The sequence below is a fragment of the Oryx dammah genome, unplaced genomic scaffold (genome assembly GCF_014754425.2).
Source record: "Oryx dammah isolate SB20612 unplaced genomic scaffold, SCBI_Odam_1.1 HiC_scaffold_12, whole genome shotgun sequence".
Taxonomy (NCBI): domain Eukaryota; kingdom Metazoa; phylum Chordata; class Mammalia; order Artiodactyla; family Bovidae; genus Oryx; species Oryx dammah.
Window position 1 is genome coordinate 11472841 of NW_024070196.1, and position 14198 is coordinate 11487038.

The window sequence follows — 14198 nt, forward strand, 5'->3', positions numbered from 1 at the left end:
ATTCCAGGCAGATGCTTAATAAATGAATACTTCTACTAGCAGTAGAGCTTCCCTTGTGGCTCATCTGGTAAAGAATCTGCCCGCAATGCAGGAGACCGAGGTTCAGTCCCTGGGTTGGGAAAATCCCCTGGAGAAGGGAAAGGCTACCCACCTCAGTATTCCAGCCTGGAAATTCCGTGGAGAAGTCCGTGGGGGTCACAAAGAGTGGAACACGACTGAACGACTTTCACTTTCACTTTTTCACTAGCAGTAAGCTTGCCTGCTTGTATAAACTTTATTCATTGCTGAATCTCTACTGCCTGGCATGGGCCTGGCAAATAATAGCTGTTCGTTGGATGAATGAGCTTGTTTCAACATAATAATATATCAAAATAATTCTGGAAATTCAAATATACATTTATTTATTTATGAATAATTCTCCTAAATTGATATTACCACCTGAAACAGTCCAGTGGTTAAGACTTGCACTTCCAATACACTTCTGGTACAGGAGTTACACATTTGATCCCTGGTGGGGGAGATAAGATCCCACATGCATCTCGACCAAAAAACCAAAAACATAACCAACAGACACAGTATTGTAACAAACTCAATAAAGACTTTAAGAAAAAATGAACAGCCTAAAGCTCAGGATGATAGCTAGAACAATAATTAGATAGTTATACTTCTCTGGTTTTAAAAATAGAAACATTTGGTCTAGTTATGTATTTTCATCTATTTTGTCCCATATCTTTGATATCTAACAGAACAATTTATAATTTTAAGTAGTTTTATTTTCATATTCAATATTGATATTATTTTCCAATCATATAATTTATTTAATTGGCATACAAATGTATTTGATACAGTTTTATATTTTCTTAATTACAAAATCTAATTCTCATATAAATCCTGTTTTAGAGGACTTCCTCTGCAGTCCAGTGGTTAAGACTCTGCACTTCCACTGCCTAGGGTGCGAGTTTGATCCCTGGTTGGGAAACTGAGATCTCACATGCCTCAGAATGGGGTCAAAAAAAGGATCCAAAAAAACCCTGTTTTATATTTTGAAATAAGAGAAAGAATTGTTCATCTTAACAGAAAAAAATTGTTATTGATGAGGGAGTCTGTTTAAATTAGAAAATTTAATTAGAATGAGCCATTTGAATAGTTCCCCTAAACTGTCCCTGTGGGCATGTAACAGTGTTACATGTGCTGCACATGTATATAACATACTGTCACATAAGGCCTGCTGTTTCTCTCCTCCTCACCTTGCTAGCAGCCTCTTTATTTAATCAGTTTTCCTGCTGTTTGGGTTCTCATTGTACAGAGGTGCATGGTTGTTGAGTATGCATTTTACCTGTACTGACATATAGTATAAAGCTGTTTCAATGGTGATTTTTATTTCCAGTTACTTCATAAGATGCCATGAGAAAAATGACTTGAAAGCTTATAGTAAATAAAATATTTCTCTTCAAAAGACTGTGCATTCATGTTTTCGTGTGTATGAAAGAGAGAAGGAAAGAAAGGGGAGGGGAGGAGAGGGAAGGGAAGAGAATGGACTTACCAGGGTTATAAATCAGTGAAGAAAGGAAATTTTCATTGCCTAGAGTCTTTACAAGTATAGCTAATCCTAAAAATAATATCCTCTTTTGAGGAAGAGTTTAAGGAGGATTTTTAGAAGACTTGGAGGTAGCAGAAACAGTCCCCTCTCAGGCTCAGTTTCATTATTTGTAAAATAGGGATAAATATTTCCTCATAAGGTGACCTATGAAAGCTAGTGACATAATACCTATGAAGTACTTAGCGCTGGTCCTCACACTTGACGAGAGTTAGTTAAATGTTACTTACTTGTAGACAGTAGGTTTTAGAAGGAGCAATGAGAATGAGAAAGAAAGGAAGGAAGGAAGGGGATGGGAAGGGAAAAGAAAAAACCTTGAATTTTTAGAATTTAAAATGTTGCAAAGGATTTGGAGAAAAAAGACATTTAAATGACCCTTTGAGTTATGCTAGTGCTGTTGTCTAGATTATATTTTTTCAAAATATTGTCCTCTTCCACATTCTGGGTCAAGAATGACATGTGCACACGGGAAAACACAGTAACCGAAGGGCAGGAATATTCATCCGTCTTCACCTGCCTTTGATTAAATGAGTTGGCTGGGATGATCTCTTGCTGTGACTGAAAACAAAAGCCAGTTAAAAAGATTTCATTTGGTAAATCCAATGCCACAAGTAAGAAAATTCTATCCAAATCAATGTGAACTGGTTCACTCTTTCACAAACTTCTTTTTGCTTCTATATATTAGATTGAACCATACAAAAAAATGCTAATATTTGACCCTTTTTTATCTTAAAAACTTAGGTTTCATAGCATTCCACCTGGTTGATATTCCTTTCTTGGTGAATTAATTTTAAGATATTGCATGGTTAGTAATCACAACTTTTAAAAGAAAATTTACTCTAAGAGAGATCCTGCTTGTCATCTTTCTTCTTGAAGATAAACGGCTAAAACTGTTGAAAGATTACTGTGGCACATGCCATGGTGGGCAGATATGTGGAAGAGTAAAATAAAAATTAAGAAAAAATATTTCTCTTACATCTTTAGGGCCAGTACAGCAAAGCTTCTGAATACTTTCAGCAAGCTTTCAACACAACAGCAGACATAATGAACGTATCTCTGATGGATGAAACTAAAGTTCATTATGGAATCGCAAAAGCTCATCAAATGATGCTGACGGTTAACAGTTGTATAGAATCTGCAGACCTCACCAGCCTTGACTATCTGCTGTCATGGAAGGAGAGTAGAAGCGACATGGTACCTGATCCAACTTCTGGTAAGGCATTGCTTTTTGTTTGTTTGTTTGTTTGTTTGTTTCAATTGGAGGATAATTGCTTTAGAATGTTGTGTTAGTTTCTGCTGTGCGACAACATGAAACAGCTGAAAGTATATGTATATATATATATATGCCATCCCTCTTGGGCCTGCCTCCCTTCGCCCCGCCCATATCATCACAGAGCACCGAGCTGAGCTCCCTGTGCTGTCCAACAGCTCCCCACCAGCTCTGTTTCACACATGGTGGTGTATGTACATCAGTGCTGCTCTCTGTCTGTCCCAAGTGTGTCTCCTTCCCCCACTGTGTTCAGCTCAGTTCTCTACATCTGCATCTCTATTCCTGCCCTGCAAACTTAGTTTCATTCATACCCCTTTTCTTGATTCTATATGTGTGTGTTAATATACAATATTTGTTTTTCTCTTTCTGATGTGCTTCACTCTGTACGACAAACTCTATATTCATCCACATCACTACAAATGACCCAGTTTTGTTCCTTTTATGGCTGAGTAATATTCCATTGTATATATGTATCACGACTTCTTCTCTGCTTTTTGAGAACACTAGATTTTTGTATCATTCTTAATGGCTAAGTCATTTTCATTATAAAAGTTTATTCAACCGTTGGCAATTTTAATTTTAGTGGTAATTTTATTTTTGTTTATTCATCACTATGTGAATGTTAAATGCATTTTCATGGTATATTGTAACTTCAACGTTTAAGGAAAGCATACAATAGTGATAATGACTTACTCAACTTGACAAATCACCATTTTTTCAATTATCTTAAATACTCAACAGTAGGCACTGATCAGTTGTAAGGAATATGAAATAGGTTTATGTTTTAAAAAATGTTCAGTGTTGTACCTTACTGACAAGAGCAAGTGTACAAAGATGCTAATTAATATGATACTCTTACTTTTCTTATGATAGTCAGTTTTCCTATTTTTCTCTAATTCAGTTGTAACTATTAATTGACAAAATATTTGATTGTAATTTCTCTTAATCCTACTTTCTCCTACATAATCACAAGAATGTGATAATTAGATTAGTCTATTAAAAACAAATAACTAGAAGTGAATGTAAGGGTCGATTTTATATATCAACTCAGCTGGGTTCTAGTCCGCATTTAAGAACTTTAGGATTTTTAAACAATTTTTTTAAATGCTGCCTGTGAAAGACCTTTGGATTACATAACTATTTGCTTGTAAATCTGCTTTTTAAAGCAAAATATTTTAAATGTTTGAGAACTCAAATCAAATCGTAAGTCAAAATTTCATAATGTAAAGGGGCATCTCCTGTCTGTATTTTAACTTTTTACACAATTTTTAGAGGTTACTTTCCATTTACAGTTACAAAACATTTATAAAATATTGGCTATGTTCCTCTTATTGTACCATATATTCCTGAGTCTCTCTTACACCCAATAGGTTGTACCTTTCACTCCTCTACCTCTTGTGGCCCCTTCCCCATACTGGTCATCAGTAGTTTGTTTTCTGTATTTGTGAGTCAGCCTCTTTTTGGTACTATTCACTAGTTTGTTGTTGTGTTTTTTAGATTCCACATGTAAGTGATATTATATGGTATTTGTCTTTCTCTATATGACTTTACTTAGAATGCCCTCCAAGTCCACCCATGATGCTGCAGAAGGCAAAATTGCATGCTTTTTTATGACTGAGTATTGTTCCTGTGTGTGTGGTGTGTGTGTCCAGGGGGGGTACTTGTTCTCCTTCCCATTCATCTGTTGATGGACACCTAGGTTGCTTCCATATCTTGGCAGTTGTAAATAATGCCAATATGAACATTGGGCTGTTCTTTTTGAATGAGTGCTTTTTTGGGCTATATTTTCAGGAGTGGAATTGCTAGGTATCTCCTATTTAGTACTCTTTTTTTTCCCCCTTAGGGCATTTACATGAAACAATCATTTGTTTCGCTGTTTCTTTCCTCCATAGAATAAGTAATAAATAGTAGTAAACTTGGCACAAAGAAATTTTATTGACTCTTTCACATCAATAGAATACTGCTTTGTGACTATCTGTCCTCTAGGTAGAAAATAAGGAAAGGTCTCATTTAATAGAAGCACAGTAAGAGGAAGCAGGATGAAATCTTCAGAAGTGGATGGCTTGCTGAATTTCAATGTGCAATTTCAAGTGCTCAAAAAATATTTATAGTCAACAGTTAACTTTCACATAATACTTTGCTTATTCAGGATGTTGTCTTGTCATATATTTGGGCATTTGTTCTGTAGTTTTGAATTATCTTCCCTTTAGGCTCTCACCTTTTCTGCCCAGGAGCTACAACAGTGAAATTATGATCCATTTATTAGATTACTTGTCTTGACGAGTGGTTTGGTGCAAAATAAGTTGAGTTACTCACATTTTCAGATTTAATTGGGATAAACTATAACCAACACAATGATAATCATGAAAAAAATATATACTCCTCAAAACTAGCTTCAGATCAGAGTCATGTGTTCATTTATTGCAGTCTTATTTTTGGCTTTTGAAAAATCTCTTTTGCTTTGCTTTAGTCTATAAAGCTACTTGTGTTTCTATTCTTTTTACATTTTATCTCCCCATTTTTTATAAGGGCATGTTGTGTTCTAAAGAGCTTAAGAGCAAAGAAAAATGCACCTCAAAATATTGTTTAGACATATAAAATACAAACAAAGCAAAATGAATGAATAAAAACACATAGATACAAGAACAGAGTAGTGGTTGTTGGTGTTGGTGGTGGTGGTTTAGTCACTCAGTCGTGTCCAACTCTATGACCCCATTGACTGCAGCCCACCAGGCTCCTCTGTCCTTGGGATTTCCCAGGCAAGAACACTGGAGTGGGTTGCCACTTCCTTCTCCAGGAGATCTTCCGGGATCAAGGACCCATCCTGGGTCTCCTGCATTGGTAGGTAGACTCTTTACTGACTGAGCCGTCAGGGAAGCCCTAGAATAGCGGTTACTGCAGGGGAGGTGGGGGAACAAAATGGGTGAAGGGGATCAACCATATGGTGATGGACAAAAACTAGATTTTTGGTGGTAAGCATGCTACAAAGTATACAGAAGTAAAAACTGTAGAGTGTTCTACACATGCAACTTATGTTATAAAACAGTGTTACCATAATAAAAAAATAAAAAGTATTATTCAGACAGTAAAAATTCAGCTATTCAGGTGGTGGAGAAGATTAAATTGTCCATAACTCTATAAAATTATACCCCCTTATTGATTTATTTGACCAAAACTAGAAATGTATGCCTGAATGAGCTATATCATTATAAAAGTGAAAAATAATAATCTTTCAGATTCATGGCAAGTGAGGATTCACATACTACTGGTATAGTCAACATTTTTAGTGGTAGGTATTTTGTTTGTACATAAAACCTGTAGGACATTATCAAACACCTTGTTTGCTTTACACAAAAATTTTGTTGTTTTTAGTTACTAAGTCGTGTCCAACTCTTTTGTGACCCCATGGCCAAAGCCCGCCAGGCTTCTCTGTCTATGGGATTTCCTGGGCAAGAATACTGGAGTGGGTTGCCATTTCTTTCTCCAGGGGATCTGCCTGACCCAGGGATTGAACCTATGTCTCGTGCATTGGCAGGCAGATTCTTTACCATTCAGCCACCAGGAAGCTCCACTAAAATTTTAAAATGCTTCAAAATTATTTCTTAAACCATAACTCTTTATTATTCTGTCTTTGCTCTGTTTAAAAATTTTCATGGAGTCATTCCTGTTCACAAGTTAAATACAAGCTTCTCAACCTTTTTGACCACCTCCCTCCCCTGTCTACATACACACCATAACCCTATTATTGCCTTACTTTCAGCTAAGGCCAGCCCTCTCCAGGGAAATCTCACCCACCTTGAAAGGTCCTTCTCAAATACTGAGATCTTCCCTCATTCTCTTCTCACTTAATATTGTTTCTCCTCTCTCTTCTCATATTAAATATCATCCATTTCTCTCCAAGTATTTTTTATTTGTCATATTCTGCATCTTATCATGGCCATTTCTATACTTGCCTGATCAGAGTAAGAGTCTCTTGAAATCAGATTCAGATTCTTGATATTCCCTACAAAAGAAGGCATGTTTGACACCTACTAGGTACCAAGTAAATATTTGTCAAATTAAATGGAATTCAAAGTGTGTATGTATGTCCTTGGTATGAGCTAGTTTGTATTAACTACTGTTGAAAACAAGATTTGTAGTTTCCTGCTTCCTTGGAAAATATGGGGGAAAAAACTGTAATGATCCAATACTGCATTTTTGATTTACCATCCAATTATGACATGAATGGAGGACAACACCAATATGATATTGACAAAATGAAGAAATGCAGAAATATTATTTGGAAATCTGAGGAGCTTTTAGTTTTTCAAATTTTGCCTTTCTTCTCTGAAGAAGCATCTTTAATCTTGCTATTGAGGGGTCCCAGGTATTCAGTAAAAAGCAGATCAAAGATTTGAAAGATACATTATAAAAGCCGTGAGGTTATCTTCACCTCTGAGACTTACATCCTCCAAACAAATCATTAGCTCGCAGAGCAGGCAATATTCTTTTAAGCAAAGGAACATGACCTCCTAAGGGAATAGAGCCGTGAGAGCACTCGGGTCTCTAGATAAAATAGAACAGTGATTCACCAGAATCACCTCTCATCTCTGTGTCTTTCAGAGGGAAAATAGCAAACATAGACACCTCTATACTCTTCTAATACATTTAGATATGGTGGGAATGTTTTCACATTCCTCCTTCCCCTACCAACAGTAAAGTAAGAAGAGATTCTCCTCCCAAATTTGAGAATTTAGAAGGAATTCAAATTTTATTACCGTTCAATAGAATTATTCAAATCTGAAGCAACAGAAATCGTTTGACTCTGGAAAGCTTAATCTGGGAATTTCTGCTGACTTCTGCACAATGTAGTTTATTTTCCTCACCAGAACTAGTATCTGTACCATCATGAAATTTTTTTTTAATGAAAAGCTAATTCATCTTGCCTTTTGGAGATCACAGACCCCGATGAGGAGCAGTGGCACAGAAGCCCAAGCTTGGTTTATCCAACTTAATACAACTGTTAACCTAGAAATGTGATTGTGCCTGCTAAGTCACCTTAGTCGTATCTGACTGTGTATGACCCAATGGACTGTAGCCCACCAGGCTCCTCTGTCCATGGGATTCTCTAGGCAAGAACACTGGAGTGGGTTGCCATGCCCTCCTCCAGGGGATCTTCCCGACCCAGAGATCAAACCTGAGTCTCTTATTTTTACTGCATTGGCAGGCAGGTTCTTTACCACTAGTGCCACCTGGGAAGCAAACATGGTTGGGCACTTCACTGACGATATCAGTATCGTGGTCTTCATGCACATTCTTATTGTAACCAAGTGTAGATTATATCAGGTAAATAGGATACAAATCCTCAGCACAGAAATAGATGAACACACTGACTAGTCAGTAAAGATACTGTTTTCTACAAAAAGGCATGTGAAGGTTTCCTTGAGTTGCCAGAACTATTATCCTAGTTTTACAAATCATTTAATATTCTTAAAGGAAAACAATAAAAAAGCTTGAAATTGTTTCCCAGCCTTGGTTTGTGTTGGCTTGATGTGTGGTTCTTGGTTTAATGTCAAGCCACATTTTCTCACCCTATCCTTTTTTTTATTTTTCACTGATGACTTCATCCATTATAAAGAATATGAAAAAGCCACATTCACATGTGTGTCTCATGTTCTCTTATACTCTGATTGCTACTTCTGGAGGGAGATGTTATGAAATTAGCCAAAAATTCAGCAAGCAGGTTTTACATCGTCCTATGGTCACCCAGGATGACCCGTTGCAATCTCTCTCCAATCATGTGTTCAAAAACATGACACATAAAAAGATTCTAGTGAAAACCATGGCTGAATCAATGCTCAGCTTAGTGTCATTGAGAGAGACTGTTACTCAAGAATCTGATGACCTCAGTCCTAATACCACATTGAGCGTTAATCTGCTTTGTGACTTTTGGCAAAAGATTCAAGTCTCTTTAACCTGTTATCTCAGGTTCAAAATAGGTCATTATAAGATTCCTCTGGAACCGACCACAGTTCTGCCATAAGAGCATCTTCTAAATAAGTAAGGTATTTTCTAGTCCTTAAAAAATACAATCTAAATCTTCATGAGCATTTTATCTGTTGTTTTTCCCCCATAAACCCTGGTTTCTGAGAGTTTCCACAAGAGGTAATTTTATTATTATTATATCAAGTAGCTGTCTAAATGCTAGGTGTATTATTTGACCCTTCTGCTAAAATTTATAATAAAGGAGTTTCTAGATATCAGATATCACATGCAATCTAACTTCTCCCTGGTTGGCACTGCTGAGGTTGCTAAACCTAGTTAACCATTTTATCTACAGCCTTTCAGTTCATCTAACACCATCAACCTTATGTCATACTTCCCCTCAGTATTTCCTCAGCCCCAACATTTTCCCCACTGTTTGTGAAGCTTCCAGGTCCTATATACACCTGCCTCTCTGCTCATCATTATCCCCTCTTCATGCACTAATCTGTGGCTATCTGTGAGCCCCTAAATTTCATACCACCCCTACAGTCTCACTTAGTCATGTCCAACTCTGTGACCCCATGGACTATACAGTCTGTGGAATTCTCCAGGCCAGAATACTGGATTGGGTTTGAATGCTGAGTTTTAAGCCAGCTTTTTCACTCTCTTCTTTCACCTTCATCAACAGGATCTTTAGTTCCTTTTCGCTTTCTGCCATTAGGGTGATATCATCTGCATATCATGGTTGATATTTCTCCTGGCAATGGTATACTCTGCATATAAGTTAAATAAGCAGGGTGACAATATACAGCCTTGACATTCTCCTTTCCCAATTTGGAACCAGTCCGTTGTTCTATGTCCAGTTCTAACTGTTGCTTCTCACCTGCATACAGGTTCCTCAGGAAGCAGGTAAAGTGGTCTGGTATTCCCATCTCTTGAAGAATTTTCCAGTTTGTTGTGATCCACGCAGTCAAAGGCTTTAGCATAATCAATGAAGCAGAAGTAGATATTCTGGAATTCTCTTGCTTTTTCTATGATCCAATGGATGTTTTCAGCTTAATCTCTGGTTCTTCTGCCTTTTCTAAATCCAGCTTGAACATCTGGAAGTTCTCTGTTCAAGTACTGTTGAAGCCTAACCTGGAGAATTTGGAGCATTACTTTGCTAGCATGTCCATGAGTGTAATTGTGCGGTAGTTTGAACATTCTTTGGCATTGCCCTTCTTTGAGACTGGAATGAAAACTGACCTTTTCCAATCTTGTGGCCACTGCTGAATTTAAAAACAAGTGTCAAATGGATCAAACTGTTTCTAAGTAACTTAACTGAATCCTAGAACAAAGGTCAAGAATATTTCTAAGAATAAGAAATATTTAGCATGCAAAGTAAAATGCAGGGCTTCCTTGGTGGGTCAGTGGTAAAGTATCTGCCTATAATGCAGGAGAGGGAAGTTTGATCCCTGAGTTGGAAATATCCCCTGGAGAAGAAAATGGTAACCCACTCCAGTATTCTTCCCTGGGAAATCCCATGGACAGAGGAGCCTGGGGAGTTACAAGTCCATGGGTTCACAAGAGTTGGACATGACTTAGCAACCAAACAAGAAACAAAACAAAAGGTAGAATACACAGTATCTGGCATCCAATCAAAATTATGTAGACATGCCAAGAAGCAGGTATAACTCATAAAGAGGAGAAAATACATAAATAGAAACTAACCCAGAAATGCAACAGATAATAGAATTAGTAGATCAGGACAGAAACAGGATATTAAAGCTATATTCCATATATTCAAGGATATAATAGAGAGATTAAACATATAGAGTCTGGAAAGATTTTAAAAAGCCAAACTGAATTTCTAGAAGTAAGAAAATGCCCAAGATGAATTAAAAAACAAAACAAACCTCAATGGCTTAGCAGCAGATTTAGATAATGCAAAGGGAAAGATCAGCTTTGGAGACATAGCAGGAGAAACTATCCAAATGAAATACAGAGAAAAGATACTGAAAGGATATGAATAGAGCGTGTTAGAGAACCCTGGGCCACTTCAAAAAGCCTAATGTGCGAGTAATTTGGAGACCCTCAAAGAAGAGGAAAAGAAGAGGGACTTGAAACATATTTTTAAAAATAATGAAAGGCTGATTTTTTTTCTGAATTTGATGAAAGCTATAAACCCACAGATCTAAGAAGCTCAATTAACCCGAAGCAGAAAAACATGAAAATTAAACCAAGGAGTATCATAATCACAGTGTTTAAAATGAGTGATAAAGAGAAAAATCTTAAAAGGTCCTTTGTAAAGGGTGAGGTGGAACAAACATAATAGGACCTGAAATCTCCCTGGAACCATGTAAATCAAAAGAGAATAAATAAAGTAACTTAGTTAAAGTACTGAAAGAAAAAAGGACCATCAAAATTGAAATTCCATACCCAATGAAAATATCTTTCAAAAGCATAGGTAAAATATTTTTCCAAGCACACAAAACTAAGAAAATTCATCTCTAACACACCAGTATGTGAATTCCATGCATAGTCACTCAGTCATGTCCAACTGTTTACAACCCATTGGACTGTAGCCCACTAAGCTCCTCTCTCCATAGGATTTTTTTCAGGCAAGAATAGCAGAGCAGGTTGCCATTTCCTTCTCCAGGGAATCTTTCTGACCCAGGGATCAAACCCTTGTCTCCTCTATCTCCTGCATTGCAGGTGGATTCTTTACTTGCTGAGCAATCAGGGAAGCACAACAAATGTTTCACTCCAGGCAGAATAAACAGGAAATCTAGTTAGAAAACTGGATGCACATAAAGCATGAATAAGAAAATGAAAAATATTTTAGTAAAAATAAAATCTTCTTTTTAAAATTCCTTGAAAAAAAATAATGGTTGAAAACAAAAGTAATAAGAAAGTATTGAAGAATTTATAACAAATATGGAATTCAATTCAATTCAATAGAGATATCTTGTTTTATAAAAACTCCTTTCAGTTACAACCAGGCAGATAACTGTCAACTTAGGGACCACAATAGCTCCATATTTCAAATGAATTTCTTATTGCTCACCCCATCAGTCTTGTGAGGAAGCCCCTGTTTTAGAAGCATATTCTCATTGCCTAGTGGTCAGCTCTCTTTAAAGGGAATTTATTTTGATTTCCATCTTGTTTTTTCTTGGATTGAAAAAAACAATCTGGCTTAGGATAAGTGATCCATTTTTATCTAAGTATCTTTTGGCCCAAAATCATCCCAGCCTCCCACAAAAAGCCTTCAGTGTAGGCATTGTGGATTTCAATTTCCTCGTTATCTGGTGTGATAACTGTTTCAGGCTTAGAGCCTGAAACAGTACGCATCTGTGACTTCAGAGCTGCCATCAAACATTTCTCCAAGGAGCTCTAACAAAAGTAAACTTTGAAAAAACAGTCACTAAAAATCGAAAATAAATTAAAATTAATGATCCTAAATATGTAACGAGTTGGTGATATAGTTGCAGAAAAAGAAAATATTCTAAGTAATTATTTTTTAATTTTTTACATATTTCACCAAATTTTATTTATTTTTTTAAATATAAATTTATTTATTTAATTTATTTTATTTGGAGGCTAATTTATTTATTTTATTTATTTTAATTGGAGGCTAATTACTTTACAATATTGTATTGATTTTGCCATACATTGACGTGACTCTGCCACGGGTGTACATGTGTTCCCCATCCTGAACTCCCCTCCCACCTCCCTCCCCATACCATCCCTCTGGGTCATCCCAGTGCACCAGCCCCGAGCATCCTGTATCATGCACTGAGCCTGGACTGGCGATTCATTTCACATATGATAATATACATGTTTCAATGCCATTCTCCCAAATTATCCTACCCTTGCCCTCTCCCACAGAGTCCAGAAGACTGTTCTATACATCTGTGTCTCTTTTGCTGTCTTGCATACAGGGTTATCGTTACCATCTGTCTAAATTCCATATATATGCATTAGTATACTGTATTGGTGTTTTTCTTTCTGGCTTACTTCACTCTGTATAATAGGCTTCAGTTTCATCCACCTCATTAGAACTGATTCAAATGTATTCTTTTTAATGGCTGAGTAATACTCCATTGTGTATATGTACCACAGCTTTCTTATCCATTCATCTGCTGATGGACATCTAGGTTGCTTCCATGTCCTGGCTATTATAAACAGTGCTGCAATGAACATTGAGGTACACGTGTCTCTTTCAATTCTGGTTTCCTCAGTGTATATGCCCAGCAGTGGGATTGCTGGGTCATAAGGCAGTTCTATTTCCAGTTTTTTAAGGAATCTCCACATTGTTCTCCATAGTAGCTGTACTAGTTTGCATTCACACCAACAGTGTAAGAGGGTTCCCTTTTCTCCACACCCTCTCCAGCATTTATTGCTTGTAGACTTTTGGATCACAGCCATTCTGGTTTTGATTTGCATTTCTCTGATAATGAGTGATGTTGAGCATCTTTTCATGTTTGTTAGCCATCTGTATGTGTTTTTTGGAGAAATGTCTATTTAGTTATTTGGCTCAATTTTTGATTGGGTCATTTATTTTTCTGGAATTGAGCTGCAGGAGGTGCTTGTACATTTTTGAGATTAGTTTTTTGTCAGTTGCTTTTTTTGCTATTATTTTCTCCCATTCCAAAGGCTGTCTTTTCACCTTGCTTATAGTTTCCTTTGTTGTGCAGAAGCTTTTAATTTTAATTAGGCCCCATTTGTTTATTTTTGCTTTTATTTCCAATATTCTGGGAGGTGGGTCATAGAGGATCCTGCTGTGATTTATGTCGGAAAGTGTTTTGCCTATGTTCTCCTCTAGGAGTTTTATAGTTTCTGGCCTTACATTTAGATCTTTAATCCATTTTGAGTCTATTTTTGTGTATGGTGTTAGAAAGTGTTCTAGTTTCATTCTTTTACAAGTGGTTAACCAGTTTTCCCAGCACCACTTGTTAAACAGATGTCTTTTCTCCATTGTATATTCTTGCCTCCTTTGTCAAAGATAAGGTGTCCATAGGTATGTGGATTTATCTCTGGGGTTTCTATTTTGTTCCATTGATCTATATTCCTGTCTTGTGCCAGTACCATACTGTCTTGATGACTGTGGCTTTCTAGTATAGTCTGAAGTCAGGCAGGTTGATTCCTCCAGTTTCATTCTTCTTTCTCAAATTGCTTTGGCTATTTGAGGTTTTTTGTATTTCCATACAAATTGTGAAATTATTTGTTCTAAATCTGTGAAAAATACTGTTGGTAGCTTGATAGGGATTGTATTGAATCTATAGATTGCTTTGGGTAGTATACTCATTTTCACTATATTGATTCTTCTGATCCATGAACATGGTATATTTCTCCATCTATTAGTGTCCTCTCTGATTTCTTTCACCA

At 36.6% G+C, this 14198-nt stretch overlaps 1 protein-coding gene across 1 annotated transcript in view; it reads left to right on the plus strand.

Annotated features, from left to right (window-relative positions):
* The window catches only part of TTC29 (tetratricopeptide repeat domain 29), a 261987-nt gene that overhangs the window by 152788 nt on the left and 95001 nt on the right, over positions 1-14198 (plus strand). The window contains exon 11 of the mRNA XM_040250416.1: positions 2582-2810. Coding sequence (XP_040106350.1) covers positions 2582-2810 — 229 coding nt within the window. The remainder of the gene's footprint in view (positions 1-2581; positions 2811-14198) is intronic.